Raw genomic sequence first — 19,401 nt, 5'->3', positions numbered from 1 at the left:
ATGTCATGTCACAGTCTCTTTATAGGGATGGAATAGTAGCTTATTTAGTAGCAGTGCCAAGCATACATCACATAGCTGATTCTGCAGTACAAAATTCAACTACTTCCTTTCCAGTGATCATACTTAACACCCCCCGCCCCCCCAATCACAAACACACACACTCAACAGCCCCCGCCCTCACAAACACACACACACACACACACACACACACACACACACACACACACAGAGAGAGAGAGAGAGAGAGAGAGAGAGAGAGAGAGAGTGAGAGAGAGAGGGGGGGGGGGATAGAATTGAAAATTTCCCTTTATCAGTTTATTTTGGTTAACAAGCTGTCCAAGGATTACTGTTGCTACCAAGATCAGTGAGAGCAATCATATATGGCTGGCATTTTACAAATTCTCAAATAAGGAAGACTGTTTTGCATAAATCTGGATCACTTTAGATGGTTCTTCAAACCTACCCTGTGCTCACCAAATATTTCAATATTCACATTTGATAACCAGTTTTTCTGATTTCACTACATCCCTGTAGTGTTATAATGGATTTTAGATTTTCATTCAGGGAAAAACACTCCTGCTCATAATCATCAAACACATCTCCGTGTAGATAAATTGAATTCAGTATTTTCCAAAATAATAAATCCAGAAACACTCCTATCTTCTTTTTCAAAGCCACAGTCCATTTTGTAACACTAATACAGCCTACTGCCACTTAACTAGTTTTATATACATGTGTTAGCAAGTGTGACAGTCAGAGAACTGAACTTGCAACATTTCATACAATAAGTCAGCCCATTCTATTTTCAGTAACAAAATGGGTTACTGGGGGGAAAGAAACTTTTCAATTACTTACAAAAGTGAAACTTTATAAAGTGGCTTAATAACGTGTTTTATCAGTTTGTCATGTTTAATTATATATAGAGAGGCTATACAGAAGACAAACACAAACCATTAATAGTGAAAAACTGGCACCAGTGTAAATATTTTTGATAATAGAAGGAAAATTATTCCAGTAAGAAAGAGTCGGCAGACAACTTGTCTGCAAGACAATTGTGACTATGTGGTTACAAGCTGCCATTTACTTCAGCATGAAATATTGTTTTAGTTACTGCAAATGTATTTCAAATGGAAACTTGATGATTAAATCTCGTATCCAAGAGGTCTCAAATTTCACTCATGGTTTATCTCAACATCAAATTAAATATTGCTTCAGCACTTTTCTTCCATTCATCATGTTCCCTAGATTACATCAAGGAGGAGAAACTTCAGGGATGTGGAACAAAGTATACATCATAGAAACTTAATCTGTATACTTTATTAACAATAAACTATCATTGTTCTACTTAATGTTATCCATGTTTATGTCATCCAAATTGAATTAAGTAAGTTATTAAGAAAGCTGCTATTTCCAAAATATTTACTAACTCCTCAGTTTCACAATATAGTGCTGTTTATTTCTTATTACTAGTTTAATATTCACATGATTACAATGGTATCTTTCAAAGAAAATATTTTTTACATATGTAAATAGAGCGTCAGATTTACAGTACAGTACTACTTGTCATATAGCCTTATAACAGCCTTAAGTATAAAAGACTGCATGCTTGTAAACAAAAAACCCATAAGTAATTTTATAAATGATCAGCTTGTTGTCAAATTTTCCACTCAGAAGATTTACTATAATCGTAAAACTGGCTAATTCCATGTCATTAACAAGAGGTCACAATTATGATAAGCAGAACTGGCAACCAAACAACTAAGGTTTCATGCAGGTTCAGTTGAGACATTTGCTCTTAGAGACACTATACATGCTCTTTGGTGTAAATGAAGACTATTTTCCACTTACTTAAGCATTGGTAAAACTTTACTGTGGTTTGCAGAGTACTGATGTAGAATAATACTCATCTCTAATGAAAATAATACCTCTTCTTCACTGGTAGTAGTAGAAACTAAGCTTTCATGTAAATGTAATTTTTTATGGCTTCTAATACAAAACCTTTCTTACTGTTCAGTGAATCCTTCAAGGTATAGTTTTCATTTTGTGCTATTTACATCATTTTAGGGCTTATCCAATGACATTTGAGATGCAACATGTAATTTTTGGGGAAGTCTGAAATATAAATGTACTTCACTTCTTGCATTTTACTTTATTTGTCATTACAGTCAACTTATTCAAATAAAACAAGTTATTTATTCAAACTTTTTATTTTCCAGGTGCTATGAGTGGTTTTGTAGGACTTGCTATTGCTCAGTCACTAATTCTCACTGGAATGCTGCAGTATGGTATTCGGCAGCTGACTGAAGTTGTTAGTCAGATGACTTCTGTGGAAAGAGTTCTGCAGTATAACAATATTGAAAGGGAAGGCCCATTTGATTCTGAACCAGGTAATGGCTGAAGTAACATTGTAAGGTAGTGATGTTGATACTGGTATTGCATTCCCATGATTAATATGTTTTTTAAGAATCTCTCCACGACTGAACGAGACAGTGAATTTGTTAAATATCTGAATACATTAAGCTGTCACTAATCAGGCTTACAGTGGTCCAGAATTTCAGTAATCTGGACCACATTGGAAATGGCACAGAACGATGAATTTTTGTACACAACAGTATTATTAGCAAATTACAATGTTAAACAATGCTATACGTATTTGAAATTGTGATGTTCTTTACTGTTCCATGTCATGTCTTCTAAAAGGAAAGATATTACACTAGATCTCAAGCATAAAATTAAAATTTCATATAAGTTGAACCAAGGTTCATCACAGAAAGCCATTGCTGCTGAGTACAATATTGGACAGGTAACTATTTATGACATCAAAAAGGTAGTATGCAAGTATGCAGTTCAAATGGATAGTGGCTTGTGAAAACAGAAGGTTATACAAAAGAGTGAGAATGAAGAACTGGATGGAGCTGTTTTACATGGTTCATACAACAATGTAGCAAAGCAATTCCAGTCAGTGGCCTGATAGTAAAGGAAAAGTTGCTGTGTTTAATACACATCTTGGCAGTAGGTGTTGTTTGCAGCAAGTGAGAACTGACCAACAACTGGAAAAAAAGATATGGCATTTGGGCAGCTGACAATCACCAGGAAAAGTCACTCAGCTAATGGAAAATGTGCAGATGAGTTTGTGAACAAGATACGGAAGATAATAGAGGAAGATGATTTAACTGCTGATGTCTTGTACAATGCTGATGAAACCAGACTCTTTTACAAGATGCATCCTTCAATAATGTTGTCTACCAAGAACAAGAACTAAGCTCATGGGTACAAGCAACAGAAACAACACTTAACATTAATGGCAGGTTGTAACATAAATGGGAATCATTGTCAACCACTCATGGTGATTGGGAGATCCCAACATTCATATTGTTTTTGGCACACTGACAAAAACACATTGCAACTGCAGCAATATTGCACTCAGAAGAAAGTATAAATGGACAGAGAAACATTCTCTCGGTGGTTCCACAAAAAAGTCGTACCAGTAGTGAGGAAAAAGTTGAAGAAGAAAAAAAATCTTCCACTGAAAGCTATCCTTATTTTTGACAATGCTCTCAGTAGTCCTTCTGATGTGACTCTAAAGATTGATGGTACACAAATACTATTTCTTGCATCCAGTGTGAAAGCCCTGATTCAGCCCATCAACCAGGGAATTCTGAAATTAATTAAACATCTTTATCGACATGTGTTTCTTGTCTCCTTAATGAAAAAATGTGAAGATGACTCTACCAAGATGTGGAAAACAATCAAGTTAAGTGATGATGTTTTTCCAAGCAGCTGAAGCACGGGATAAAGTAGAGAGTGATACCATATTGATATGAAATGAGCGTTTGGCGTCATTGGCCGGGAGGCCCCTTGCGGGGCAAGTCCGGCCACCTCGGTGGAGGTCTTATTACATTTGACACCACAGTGGGCGACCTGGACGCCGGATGGGGATGAAATGATGACGAAGACAGCACAACACCCAGTCCCTGAGCAGAAGAAATCCCCGACCCAGCAGGGAATCGAACCCAGGCTCGTAGGACGGCAATCCGTCACACCGACTATTCAGCTATCGGGGTGGACGATACCGTAGTGAAGAGCTGGAAAAAAGTGTGGCCATCCATTGATGCAACGTTGGATCCAGTACTGAGAGACAGTGATGAGCCATTCAATTTGGAGTCATCAGTTGCATACTTTGCATGTGTTCCACAAGCTTCCATGAGGAGGAGAAATTGATGCTGATGACATTAATAAGTGGCTGAATGAACAAAACTGTGAGACAGATGAAGAAATAATCAGATGTGTGCAGAAGAGTATTGGTGAAAGTGGTGAAAAAGAGGGCATAGGAGGAGAGAGCGTGAAGAGTTTTCACACTGCTGATGCTGAAGCTGCAGCAGTTGTGTGACAAAGCATCGTGTGTCATCACTGTGACAATTAAAAATTTGGGACATGTATAATTATGTACACACTCAAGGACAAAGTTTTCTTCAAAAATGAATGTATCTTTGGATTTAATAAAGTATATTCCCTGTGTTTTTGAAATAGACTCATTGGGTTTAATGAAGTATATCACCTATGGTTTTATAATTATATCTTTGGAGTATAAAGCATATCCCCTATGTTTTTAAAATAAATTTCAGACCTTTCTGTCACTGAACTCTTTCCGCCTTCCCTCCCCTCCTTCTCTCTCTCTCTCTCTCTCTCTCTCTCTCTCTCTCTCTCTCTCCACTTTCTCACTGAGTTGAACCGATGAAGTTCTCAGACTTCTCTTCATGAGTCTGACCCACGAGACGGCTGATGTTTCTTATTACCTCAGTCAACTAGAAAGACAAAAATTTTATACTGATTCCTTGCTTGCATCAATTAATTGTGGATCCCTGGTGGCTAATCCATGTCAATTACATTCCTTTCTTCATGCTTTATCTAGTTACCTTGTTTCTTTATCTTTCTTATGCTGTTTTATTTTTGTGTATTAATCTTGCTGTCATTGTGTGTGTTACTATCAGTGACTGCTAAGACTGACATCACTTGGTTGCTTCAATTAATATATACTCACCATTACCCTATGAAATGTGTGTTAAATTAGTATCTCACTGGAAAAATACACTGCTGGAAAAAAAACAAAAAAAAACACTGCACCCTCAAGGACTGTGTTCAGTTGCAGTACAGTAAAATGTGGCCACACTGAGGGGTTGCAGGGTTCGTGAATCATTTACCACAGTCACTGGGCGGCAGATGGTACCCAGGAGACCTCTCTGTTTTGACTCTGCAGACATTAATTGTGCTGAGTTTAGAGGTGGACAGTGTTTTCAAATGAGTGTGTACTCCTGTAGAACAGCTTCAGCCACTGGAATGGGTTCACATTTTGCACGTAAGGAAACTGCACATGTTGACCTCAGTGTCTTGGTGGGATGTTGCTGCTTTCAAAAGTGGTATGTGAAACATACTCACAACTGTAGACCGGGTTCTGGATATCCGCGTAGTACAGGCGTATTCGAGATCAATTAATTGTGCGAGCAGCTGTGGCTGACCGAACATCACAAAGTATAGGCACATGTTGCACCTGCTAAGTTATCAGCAACCAGTAGAAAATATTCGCTTGCAGCAGGGTTAAGACTATGTGTGCCTTTGGTCAGGTTACCATTGACATTACAGCACCACCAATCATGGGAACTCGTGTTGTGAAAGAGTTTACTTCAGTGACTAGAGTAGGTTCCGTCTATATGCAATTGATGGACATACAAATGTATGGCACAGACCCGGTGAGTTGCCTACTCCAGATTGTATTTTCCTGTGACACACAAGTCCCATCTGAGGCCTTGTGGTGTGGGGGACCTTCAGTTACAACTCATGTTCACATTTGGTGTTTCTGCAGGGTGAAGTGCAGTTCCCACCGTGTTGCACATACTGTTAGCCCTGTGCTACTACCATTTCTTCAACAGGAAGGTGACGTGCTTTTTCAGCATGACAGTTCACATCCACAACTGGCTGCTGCAGTGCAATGTGGTCTTCATGGTGTGCAACAACTGCCCTGGCCAGCAAGATAGGAATATCTCATGCCTGTTGAACAAGTATGGAACATGATGAAGTGGGAATGCACTCATTCTCTGTGGCCTGCAAGGACCGCTGCTGAATTACAAAATACGGCACAAGACTCGTGGGACAATCTACCTAATGATGGCATTTGGCATCTTTATGGTCATTTGCTTGTGAGAATAAATGCCTGCTTGTGAGAATAAATGCCTGCATCGCTGTCACAGGAAGGGGTGGGGGTGGCACATTGCATATTGATGCAACTGTTGGGGCGCCCTTGACAGTGATGTGTGTTTCATTTGATCTGAATTTATTGTCATTCGCTCCCACAATGATGAACTTATTCTTACCTCACTTTTCAACAAAATGATCTTATCCTTGAGGGTGTATAGCACGTTTTGTTTTCCAACATTGTAGATTGGTGCAGAATGAATGTAACATGTAGAATATGTTTTTTCAAGAGCAGCAAAATTTATTATTATTTCCATTTGCAGACGAAACTAATATATTTACTGCTGTATTCCATAAATAATTTTATATGTTATTCTAGGAAAGAAACCGTCAGTCCACTGGCCTACAAAGGGTGAAGTTCGCTTTGAGAATCTAAGTCTCTTGTATGTTCCGACAGAACCACCAGTCTTAAGAGATCTTGATTTCACTATACAAGCTGGGCACAAGGTAAAATCTGAGTCTGTCATTTTGATTATCATTCTCACTTTCTGAAACTAGAGGAGACAAAGAGTAACTGGTATGATATCGTTTAACTGTGCACCAATGTCAGTATATATTTTTACAGGTGGGCATTGTTGGCAGAACAGGAGCTGGAAAATCTTCACTCATTGCAGCATTGTTTCGTTTAGCAAAACTGGAAGGAGCCATTTACATTGATGACATAAATACTAAATCTGTCGGTTTGCATGATCTTAGGAAACGCATTTCGATTATTCCTCAGGAACCAGTGTTGTTCTCAGAAACAATTCGATACAATCTGGATCCATTTCAGGAATTTCCAGATCACCAGATATGGAATGCTTTGGAAGAGGTAGGTTTAGCCCTGCAGTTTGTTTTTGTATTCTTCTTCCTAGTTTTCAGTAGTTTTACATTTCACAGATACTAAGTCTCGTTAAAGTGTTAGTCAACAATGTGGAAGGGATACATTGCTACTCATCACATAGAGGAGGCATTGCATCACAAACAGACTCAATGAAATTGAATACTAAATGTTGCCACTAAAGGACTCACTGTGCCTGTCTTTCATTCAACACCTCCTCTACATGGCGAGTAGCAATCTATCATTTTGAATTTTGTTATTTCATCCTGGACTTTCTGTTGTTTTAGTCAGTGTTAGGGAAGCATAATATTCTATCAGTGCATGTAATATTATACTTAAGGTGCATCAAATGAAAGCAAAGCCAGTATTAATGTATCACACATGCAAAAGTTACAATATTCTACTACCAGTGTGATTCCATTAATTGGTAAAACACAGTATGTAATTACACTGGTGTACAAACCCATAAGGATAGAAGTAACTTTCTCATGATGTTTCACTGGCAAGTAAAATAGTTTTTATAAAACGTGGACCGCTCCGTGCAGTGCACTCCCATGCTGGCCGCAAGGCTGGTGTGAGGGTCTTGTGGTAGGGCGTTCCACTCGTCCAGCAATGAAGTTGACAAACCCTGGACGGTCATTGGTGCATGTGGATAGGCTGCAATACGTCTCCCCAATGCAAACGACATGTGCTCGATGAGGTGTAAGCCAGGGGAGTGTGCGGGCCAGGCCATTTGCCAAATATCCTTTTGTACCGAGGGCTCCTTCACGTGCACTATTTGATGTTGTCATGCATTGACATCTATAAAAATGAAGTCAGGGCTCAGTGTCCACTGAAAAGATGCACACGAGGAAGGAGTATTGTGTCACAATAAAGTTGAGTGGTGAGTGCACAGTTTTCAAAGATTTGGAGGTCAGTACACACATGCAGTAGTATGCGTCTCCAAACTATAACACCTGGACCACCACAATGATAATTTTCAAAAATGTTCCTGGGTCCATTTGCACCCAGATACGCTGAAAGGTTGGAACATGTAATGCACCCAGGAACACTGTCAAACATGATCGTTTTGGTGGTGCAGGTATTATGATGTTGGGAGGCATAATGTTGCGAAGGCTTAGTGACATCCAAATCTGTGAATACTGTACACTCATCAGTCAACATTGTTGTGACACTGTACTGCTTCCCTGTGTGCACCTCTTCAGGGCTGCATTCATCTCTAACTTCATTTTTATGGATGACAGTGCACAAGTACATGAAGCACTGCAGGTGGAGAAGCTTATGGAACAAAAGGATATTTGGTGATTGCACTGACCTGCCCAGTCCACTAACTTAAATCGCATCAAGCACATGTGGGAGGCACTGGGGAGATGTACTGCAACATATCCACATCCACCAATCACCAGCCAGCGGTTGTCAACCACAATGGAGAAGGAATGGGATGCCCTTCCACAGGAACTTCTTACCAACCTTTCAGCCAGCATGGGAGCTGCCACTTGTGGTTATCACACACATTATTAATAATTGTGTCTACCTTTTGTAATGTCCTGGGGACCATCATAAATCACAGTGACTTCAGTGTAATCATTGTCTTTGAATGATATGTCATTTCTGCTCATCTCATTGCATATATCTTCAGTTACCTTCTCTACTATACTGTAGCAGTTCTTCCTATGTGGTCCAAGTTCCACTGAGCTATGTTACTTGACAGTGACACATCATAAAAACATCACTTTTCTACTTAAGTTTTGCACATCAGTGTGTATCTCTATTGGAATAATACATTTTCGGTTTTATTTCAGATGTAAGCTTATTGTTGTTTATCAATTCTAACGTGATTATTTGTTTTAGGTGGAACTGAAAGATGCTGTGGATACACTGGAGTTCCACGTAAATGAAGGGGGAAGCAACTTTAGTGCTGGACAGAGACAACTGATATGCCTTGCTAGAGCAATTCTTAGAAATAATAAAGTACTAGTGCTTGACGAAGCTACAGCAAATGTTGATCCACAGTATGTATACTACAAGATTAGTACAGAATGTATTGACTTTTTATTTTCATTTACAAGACCAGTCCATCCTAAAGTGGCTGTGTTTTCAAGTATTTCTATGCTGTTGCCATATGAATACAGGCAAAGAAGCCATAGAATAATTCCTAAAACCTTATTTTTCGTCATGCAGCATACAATTTACCATGGAAATGAAGCATTCAGTATTGGAGGGGCCATCAGTGGTGATATTGTATATCCTGAAGTTATAGTAAATGTAAATATGATGGTACTCGAAGAAAAAAAATGTGTGTAGCAGATTTAAAGACACTTTTCCATAGTAAAGTGTAGCATCCCGTTTCACCTTGACGATGATGATATGTTATGGCATAGACTCCACTAAACATCAAATGCTTTGGGGAGTCATCCTGACACAAACTACACAAGTGATGCCTTAAAAATCATTGGTTGGTAATACGTTCTCATCTTTTTTGACAGGGCTCAGTTGGACTGAAGTCAGGTGACGTGAGGCCACACAAATATCTTGGAGTCCGGGGTGTTTTCTCAAACCATTCAAAAAAATCTGGGAGAAATGGGTTTGGTGCATTGTCTTCATGAGAAAACAAGTCCTCTGTGGTGTGCTGTAGGCAAACAAGTAGATAAATATAAATACGAGTAATGATCACCAAATACACTGAGGTGACAAAAGTTGGAAACCTCCTAATCTCGTGTCGGACTTTCTTTTGCCTGGCATAGTGCAGCAACTCATCGTGGCATGGACTCATCAAGTTACTGAAAATCCGATGCAGGATTTCTGCACGAACTGGTCTCTTGATTATGTTCCATAGATGTACAGTGGGATTCACATCGGGCAATCTGGGTGGCCAAACTATTCGCTCAAACTGTCCAGAATTTTCTTCAAATCAGTCATGAACAACTGTGGCATGGCACATTGTCATCCATAAAAATTCCATCATTGAAACTTCCTGGCAGATTAAAACTGTGTGCCAGACCGAGACTCGAACTCGGGACGTTTGCCTTTCGCGGGCAGGTGATCTACCAGCTGACCTACCCAAGCACGACTCACACCCCGTCCTCACAGCTTTACTTCTGCCAGTACATCATCTCCTGCCTTCCAAACTTTACAGAAGCTCTCTTTCGAACCTCAGTCGGTAGAGCACTTGCCCGCAAAAGGCAAATGTCCCGAGTTTGAGTCTCGGTCCGGCACACAGTTTTAATCTGCCAGGAAGTTTCATATCGGCAGACACTCCGCTGCAGAGTGAAAATCTCGTTTTGTCAGTTCCGTCACTGTTTGGGAACACGATGTCCATGAACGGCCACAAATGTTCTCCAAGTAGCCGAACTCCAGAGGACCCATTGCATTCCGTGTAGTCCACACCATTATGGAGTCACCATCAGCTTGCACAGTCCCTTGTTGACAAATTGTGTTCAGGATTTTGTGGGGTTTGCACTGTACTCTACCCCTACCGTCAGCTCTTACCAACTGAAATCAGGACTCATCTGACCAGGCCACAGTTTTCCTGTCATCTGATGTCCAACCGATACGGTCACGAGCCCACGAGAGACACCGCAGGCGATGTTGTACTTTTTGCAAAGCCACTCGTGCCAGTCATCTGCTGCCATAATCCATTAGCATCAGATTTTGCCACACTGTCCTAACAGATACATTTGTAGTACATCCCACATTGATTTCTGTGGCTGTTTCACAGAGTGCTGCTTGTCTGTTAGTACTGACAACTCTGCACAGACACTGCTGCTGTCAGTCATTAAGTGAGGGCTGTCGACCATTCCATTGCCTGTGGTGAGAGGTGATTTCTGTATTTGGTATTCTCAGCACATTCTTAATACTGTGGATCTCATAATATTGAATTCCCTTATGCTTTCTGAAATGGAATGTCCCATGCGGTTAGCTCAAACTATCTATCCGTGTTCAAAGACAGTTAATTCCCATTGTGCAGCCATAACCATATTGGGAACCTTTTCACATGAACCACCTGAGTGCAGATGACAGCTCTGCCGATGCACCGCCCTCTCACACCTCGCGTGCACGTGTGGTACTGCTGCCGCCTGTAAAGGTGCTCATCGCTATCCTATAACTTTTGTCACCTCGGTGTAATTCAAGTTAAGTGATGTAAGGATTGTACACTCTCGCATAACTTTTGTAGTGCCATTTTAAATATATCACATTGTGGAGGAATCCTTGAAGATTCTCAATTTGCTGCATATAAATTCATCAAACGTATAGACTTCCAAACAGATAGAAAACTAAAACCATCCTTGTACTGAACAACAGTTTGTTCACTATGAATAATGAGTATGTCTTGAACTGAGAAAAGTATGAATTTGAAATGAAACAAGGACCTGCTTTACTAGTGACAACTGCAGCTGCTGCAGGGTTGCCATACATAAAAACAGAAAATGATATCACAACCGCTCACACAATCTTTTTTTTTTCCTAAAAACTACTTTTACTTCTTTGATTTTTATTGTGGTTCCTTGTAACTTGCCAGTTGTTAATTAGACAGTCTTCATCTCTTCCATGTACGGTCTATGTTTTATTATTGATTTTACGCTTTGAAGTTGGGTATAGGAAAGGAGTTGAAGTTTTGATCATCACCTTAAATAGTTACATAATTGATTTTTGTTTATTTGCAAATTCTTGTCTGGTTAACATTGAAATCCCCATGACAAAGTCCCATAGCATGGTGCTAGAGGAGTGAGAAAAAATGGTGCAGCCCATTGATAAAGTGGAGTATTGTGTGATAATTCATTTCTTGCATTTAAAGGGAAACTTTGTGGAATAGTCCAAGTTGTGTTGGTGGAAATATACAACAACAATGTACCATCATATGACGGAGTGATTAGGTGGTACAGAGAGATTCCGTTTTGGTCAAATAAGTCTGATTAAGAACGAATGGCAGATCGTGTCTCTGAGAGATGTGGAGACCCTGCTGCTCAAAGACCTGTCTATCACAATGGAGGCAGTTTTCAATGCCTTGCATTTTGAACATGACAAAATTCACTGTCTGCTGGATTCTGTGACTGCACGGATCCATACAGTATGCTCATCAAAGTAAGGCAGCAGCAAAAATGTTTTAGTTGTGTCAGGCCAATTCAGATGACTTCTTTAGCCACCTAATCACTAAGGCTGTGTGCTGGGTATATCACTATGACCATGAGAGAAACAAACAAAACAAACGGTGGGAACTTATAGATTAACTATTTCAGAAAAAGGCAAAGACCCAGACATAATTGGGCAAGATGATGGCTGAGTGTTTTTTTGGACAGCCATGGTGTAGCACTAAAAGCTAATGCTTATAGCAAACAGTCGCAAGAGCATAGTACCAAAATGTCCTGATCAAGTTTGTGAGAAGCTCTCAAGACCAAGCATCATAGGAAGCTGTCTGAGGGGTTGGTTATGCTTCATGATAACACCCCAGGTCATTCTGTACAGGACATGTCCCACTTACTGCTTCTCTCGGCTATAAAATTTTGCCTTACCTCTGTATTCTCCTGACATCATGTCCAATGTTTTCTTCCTCTTCCTTCAGATGAAGAAATTACTGCCTGACAGGTGTTTACAGGATGAAAAGAAGCAATTTGTGAGATGGAACAATTTCTCAACAGCCAGAATGCAAACTTCTAAAATGGAGGTCTATTCTAAGTCATTCATCATTCCAAAAAAAAAAAAAAAAAAAACCTTATATGTAGAGAAGGACTAACACCTTCACCAAGTTTCATAATCATAGCTTGAGGTTGAGGTAGCTTTATGACCACCCCTTATACATGAGAAATGAGTAAGAGCCCATGTCAAAAAAATGGCAAAAGCTACTTTTCCAATATTTGTCTCTGCTTTTCCTGTGCCAGTATTTATGTCTTCTTTTGCTGTGCCATTGTGTAGAGTACCATGAATAGTAATGTGTGAAATATTTTTTTTTAGGACTGACAGCTTTATACAAAAGACCATCAGAACAAAGTTCAGGGACTGCACTGTGCTTACTATTGCGCACAGGCTCAATACTATAATGGACTCAGATAAAGTTCTAGTGATGGATTCTGGGAGAATGGTGGTGAGTAATCTTACAGAAATTTGTCATACTGGACATTTTTTGTCTTTTTCAGCAAGCTTTAGATTACCGATTATCGAAATGAAAAACTTCGGGCTGGTGTGGAGAAGCTTTATGTTTTTAACCCTTTAACTACTCTGGGTGGTCTCTCAGATGGCTACAGTTTCTTCTCTTGCAGTATTTCACACACCCCTGTGACAAACCATAGGGTATGCATGTTGTGTTTTTGCTGAACGTTACCCTTCCTCCATGGTGAGGAAAGCTAGACCTTTTATGCAGTGTTTTCTATGCAAGATGGATGTGGGGCTTCAACATTACCTCAATGAATTCTCAGATGAAGACTTTGATGACAGTGATACTGATCCTGATTTTGAATATTTAGTGATCACAATACTAATTCGGAGAAGGAAAATGAAAGTGATGAAGATGTGACAGATGATGACGATGGAGAAGTGTGCATCTTCGGTAAGAACAGACAAATGTTTCCGATAGAGAAAACAGAAGCCGCTAAGTGACGTAAGAACAAGGTGACTCAACATTGTCTTTCAGCTGCCTGGACTGCAACAGATACTGAAAAGCTTCAGAGAAAAGTTGCTGTTTTGGAGATATTAGTCTCAAATACAGAAATAATTTTTTGATAAATGAAAAACATCAGCCTTTTGTTGTCCTTGTTTTAAGTGGAAAACAAAGTATCCACATCAACAGTGTGGTGTTCCAATTTGGTTGGAGAATTGTAGGAGGGTCTGTGTGAAAGGCATGCAGCTGAAAGTGATTAAAATTTGATTCAGGGCATCAGAAGAATACATACTTTCTTCTTGATTTTTAAGCTAAGAATTTGGCAAAATTTCTCCCTTGATAGAATTATGGGGTGGAATACTCGGTCTAAGGCTGAAATAATGAGTAGTAAACTCAAAGCTGATTCCAAAAACAATTTGTCACAACTGAAATGTGTCTTTTTATACAGTCATGTTATGAATCTGTAATACTATCTCCCTGATGATAATCCGCAAGTTAGCTAGAGAGGTAACTGTGTGCTGTTATTTTAGTAACATATAAAATGAAAATAAACTGCAAATCTTGCTGTCGTTTAATTTTCAAAGTGTTTTAAGTTCTGTATTGTTTAAAAATTGCAAATTTCCATAAAGTCAGTTTCCAAGAAGTGTAACGAACAACAGAAAGTCAAGAAAATATATACCCACCAAAACTGAGACTTTATACATAAAAAATAAAAATGTGGCCTGAGAGACCCCTTAGCAATTGTGTTCCTGTCAACATCCATAGTATTTAAGGGTTAACTTACTGATATATTCAGGTCCTTCAGTGCTCTAACATGGTCAGTCACAATATTTTCAATTAATCTTTTTTTTTCCAGTTGTGACATACAGAACCTTTCTTTCAGTATCTTCATATATATGCTACCCAATGTCAAATAAAATCAACATAAAAATTATTACAGACAACTATTGTGGTATGGGATAGCTATGCATGGATATGAGGAAAGAGAACTGCTCTTCAAATGATAGCAAATGCATAAGGTGGTGTTGTCTATAGGTCAAGTATCAAAGTCAAGCACATCATATATCCATTCTCTCTCAGAATGCTGCATTTCAGCTGTACGGGATGGGTATAGTGAATGGGAAGAGACAATGGGTAAGGAAGAACAGCAGGTGAGAAGGAATAGAAATATGAGAAGAGGGATAGTTCCCAGGCGTGCAAAGCTAGAGTAGCAGCAGCAGGTGACACACAGGAGAGAAGGGGAGCAGCACGGAGTAGGACAGGGAAGACAGTTAGTGTGATACTGTCACTAAAATTAAATATCATTGAAATAAGGGATGAGGAGAAATATGAAACCAATTATGCCGAGCTGTAATGGGGTAGAAACAGATATAGATATAGGGGACTGGGAACCTAATAAAGTCAACTGAAAATCAGGGACTGGTAGAGATTGAGATCAGACAAGTTGTGGAATCTGAGAACATACTGAAAATTATAGTTGCCACATTCATTTAAAAAGAAACTAGTACACGATTTGTGACCAAGCCCACACAGTATCTAGAGCAGTGATTTTTGCTGAGTTGGTACCTGATACGGCAGTTTTCTTAAGTGACCCAGCTTCTAATAGAATAAATATTTTTTTGTTATTGGGCATAAATAAAAAGTTATTTCTGTGTTTCCTGATTTAGATGACAATTAAATCAGGACTTTTAAAAATTTCACTATTGTTTGTATTGTAGCCTTTCTGGCAGTCAAAGAGGTTTTTTATTTTTTGGAGATAATATGCTAATAATAAGCCTTTGCAAGAACCCACAGTTCAATCATAAACTTAAGCATATAGATGTTAAAATTTTATTTGCTAGGATGAATGTTTCTGCTGAGAAAGTTGTGTTTAAGCACATTAGTACAGATAAGCTACTAGCTGATGTTCTGGTGAGGCCACTACATAAAATAAAATTTTAAAAAATTTATGGTGTAGCTGGGACTTATTTAAATGTTCTAACCTAGTTTTTGTAACACTGATAGTTAACACTGAGGGTGGGTGTTAGTGTCACATTATGTTAATGTTGTTTTAAGGTGGCAACTACTGCTTCCTTTGGTTTATATTAACTTTTGGGATTTGTTTTAGCTTGTGTGTGTCCATCATTGAGCTATAAGCTATTATATATTTAAATAAAAACTGTGCAAACATGCTTACTATTGAAATTCATTTACTGCCCCTGATTACCACATCAGTTCTGATAGCCAGTATGACAATATAATTAAGAGTTCCACATAAAGTGATACTCAATTAATTTCGTCAACAAACAGAATGGATCAAGGAAAATCATATTGTGTTGTTGAATGGAGCAGTCTCATATACATTAAATGCTGCAGTTTAAGAGTACTTATTGAAGCTTCAGAGTGTAGGAATTGTTCCCAACCTACATCAAACACTTTCTGTGCTAACAAAGATTGTTTTTAGAATATTGTGGAATTATTTTAGCCACTGTATACTACTCTTATCTGGATTATGAGCTCATGTTTCTTATATATTGATATGATTTCTTCTTATCTTCTTGATGTAAAACTATATCTGTAAATATATTAAAAACAGAGATTCCATGACTTACCAAATGGGAAAGCGCTGGTAGATAGGCACAATAAAAAACACACAAACACACACACAAAATTTCGAGCTTTCGCAACCCTCGGTTGCTTCGTCAGGAAAGAGGGAAGGAGAGGGAAAGATGAAAGGATGTGGGTTTTAAGGGCGAGGGTAAGGAGTCATTCCAATCCCAGGAGCGGAAAGACTTACCTTAGGGGGACAAAAGGACAGATATACACTCACACACACACATATACAGACACAAGCAGACATATTTAAATTTTATATTTGGTCTTTATTATTTTTTATTTATATTTATATTTTCATTTTTATTTATTATTTATATTTGGTCTTTAAATATGTCTGCTTGTGTCTGTATATGTGTGGATGGATATGTGTGTGTGTGCGAGTGTATACCTGTCCTTTTTTCCCCCTAAGGTAAGTCTTTCCACTCCCAGGATTGGAATGACTCCTTACCCTCTCCCTTAAAACCCACATCATTTCATCTTTCCCTCTCCTTCCCTCTTTCCTGACGAAGCAACCAGGGGTTGCGAAAGCTCGAAATTTTGCATGTGTGTTTGTGTGTTTTTTATTGTGCCTATCTACCAGCGCTTTCCCGTTTGGTAAGTCATGGAATCTCTGTTTTAAATATATTTTTCCAATGTGGAATGTTTCTTTCTATTTTATTTATATCTATAAGTAATAATATCCCACTTTCATCAGCAGCCAAGAGTAGAAATGATAAGATGTTGATTGGAGATTTTGTCATCATACCATCTTTTTCAATGTCCATTTGACAGTTGCTGCTGGATAAAACTCTTCTAGACTTTTCGATGCACCCTTCTTCACTACATTTTCATTACAAATGTAATTGTCTCTACTGTTCAGTCTGTTGTGTTGTATACTGGTTGGTTTCTCTGTTTCTACTATGAATTCTGAACAAGAATCTGTCCATTGCTCCCACAGTAACTGTCAGTAATAGAATGGTTTTCACATTAACTCCTGCTAGTCAGGACTGGCAATATACAAGGACTGTAAAGCTTTGTTTTCAAATAGCTTAGATTTGAAAACCTTATTTATTTTACTGAAGGTGCCGCAGGTTGTTTTTTACTCTTCTGCTTATTTCCTTGAACATCTAATCTCTAAGTACAAAACATCATTAGCAGGAGCCATGGCTTCATTGTGAAATTGAACTACTTTCTTGTCAATATGTTGGTCATACATTATTTGACATTTGTCGTACTGTAAGTAATTTTCAGACGTTCTTTCAATATTTACATCAATTGTTGAAGTTTGGCTGCACTAGAGACAGCACCATACATAAATTAACATGTTCAGGTATTAATCACTGACACATATTCTTTCCCACTTTTGCAGTTTAAAAACCTGAAAACTTCCTCCAGTACTGCTGAGAACAGTATCCTGCTGAATTTTAATGGTAGCAGTAATATTTATCTGTATATTCTTCAGTACTATAATCTAATCTAAGTTGAATCAGTGAATTGTTTCACAAGGCCTGTGAGTACAGATTTCTCCGTAGCTGGGTCAAAAGCTTCACCAGAATTTATGATACCACACCAAGTGGTAATTCATACTCATTATTGTACTTTGTTCTATAATTTTATTCATGAGTTGCTAATAGTACCTTTCACTTTAGTCATTTATAATATAAGCATTTTCTTGTATTTGATTAAAATCTAATGTCATCCCCCCGTCCCATGCACTAGATGAAAATTTAGTGAATGGCTCATGCTTTATGCAGAGGAGACTGATTTTTTAACATCTTGTTTGTCACCTTCCTTCTAAAATAGGCAATTGCAGATTTGTTCTTGTTTTTGAAATTGTATTCCACTACAGACATTCTGTAAAACATTGTTAGTTTGTTTTGCAATATTTTGTTTCTAGCTTTAACAACGTCTATTGAAACACCACCAGTTGAAGGCCTATGGTGTATATATCAAACAGATTAGAAGCTTTGGGTAACTCAGAGACCTAGATAAATGTATGTCCTTCTCATTATTATAGATCAGATCATGAAGAAATAAACATATAACATTAGAATCTAATGGTAGTGATATGGACAACAGACATCTGTGTGATGAAAGCAGGTCAGGAGCTTGTAGTAATGAGAAGAATAAATTTGTGCTATCACCATTTTTTTAAAAAAAATTGGGATCATTTCATTAGCATTACTGAAATCATAATTCAGTTGTTAAAAGGCATACTACTAATCACAACTGTTAATTCTTAAAGGAATATGCACATCCACATGTGCTTCTCCAAATACCAGATGGACACTTCACTAAAATGGTTGAACAGACAGGAAAGTCAATGGAAGCACAGTTAAGACAAGTGGCAAAAGAGGTAAGAACTGATACAACTTCATTTTAAGATTCTTCTTCAAAAATTAACACCCAGTTTTGTTTAAAAATTCCATCATATTTAACTATTAGCCAACTTAACGACCATCATTTTAGCTGTTTATTATTCACAAATCAAAATTGGATGAGAAAGGTTAACAGCATAGAACAGAGATGGCATTTACATCAACAGCCTCTTTTTATTATTATTATAATGGTGGAACATGCTGTCCAATAATGGCAGTCAGTGCAAACTTTACCTGTGGAATAGTTTAATTTTCAATTTCTGAAGTTGCTGTTTCACATATATGTGTCTCAGATGAATAGGCCGGAATATTGTGCCATCGCAAAATTCTTTTATTTTTGGTCAGTTTACAATTAACATAAATTCGTGTATAGTTAGAGAAGATTTATATGGAGCCTGGTCGTCATTTTCCTGAGTTACGACATTAGCAGGAAAATTCAATATGGCTGTACTTCTCTTCAAGATGATGCACATGAAGGATGTCCCAAAAGCTGCTATATGGAACTGGGTGACTGGAAATTGAATGTACATGAAACAGATGATGCATTAGGCATGTCATAAAAAATTTTAATGCAGATTTTGTATTGAGATTTAACTGAAAGAAAACAAAGAAGAGATACTTCAGATGCAGAAGAAATACTTCAGCTGATTGATGAAAGAAGGAAGTACAAAAATGTTTAGGGAAATTCAGGAATACAGAAATACAAGTCGCTGGGGAATGAAATAAACAGGAAGCGCAGGGAAGCTAAGGTGAAATGGCTGCATGAAAAATGTGAAGAAATTGAATAA

The 19,401-nt window shown here is 38.2% G+C and overlaps 1 protein-coding gene across 1 annotated transcript in view; it reads left to right on the top strand.

Annotated features, from left to right (window-relative positions):
• LOC126458619 (ATP-binding cassette sub-family C member 4-like) overlaps positions 1-19,401 on the top strand; it is a 170,416-nt gene that overhangs the window by 140,810 nt on the left and 10,205 nt on the right. Inside the window, exons 19-24 of the mRNA XM_050095785.1 lie at positions 2,217-2,387; positions 6,569-6,696; positions 6,815-7,060; positions 8,921-9,081; positions 13,019-13,148; positions 18,481-18,591. Coding sequence (XP_049951742.1) covers positions 2,217-2,387; positions 6,569-6,696; positions 6,815-7,060; positions 8,921-9,081; positions 13,019-13,148; positions 18,481-18,591 — 947 coding nt within the window. The remainder of the gene's footprint in view (positions 1-2,216; positions 2,388-6,568; positions 6,697-6,814; positions 7,061-8,920; positions 9,082-13,018; positions 13,149-18,480; positions 18,592-19,401) is intronic.

This window comes from Schistocerca serialis, chromosome 2 (assembly GCF_023864345.2).
Source record: "Schistocerca serialis cubense isolate TAMUIC-IGC-003099 chromosome 2, iqSchSeri2.2, whole genome shotgun sequence".
NCBI lineage: Eukaryota > Metazoa > Arthropoda > Insecta > Orthoptera > Acrididae > Schistocerca > Schistocerca serialis.
This window is presented reverse-complemented; position numbering and strand designations above follow the sequence as displayed.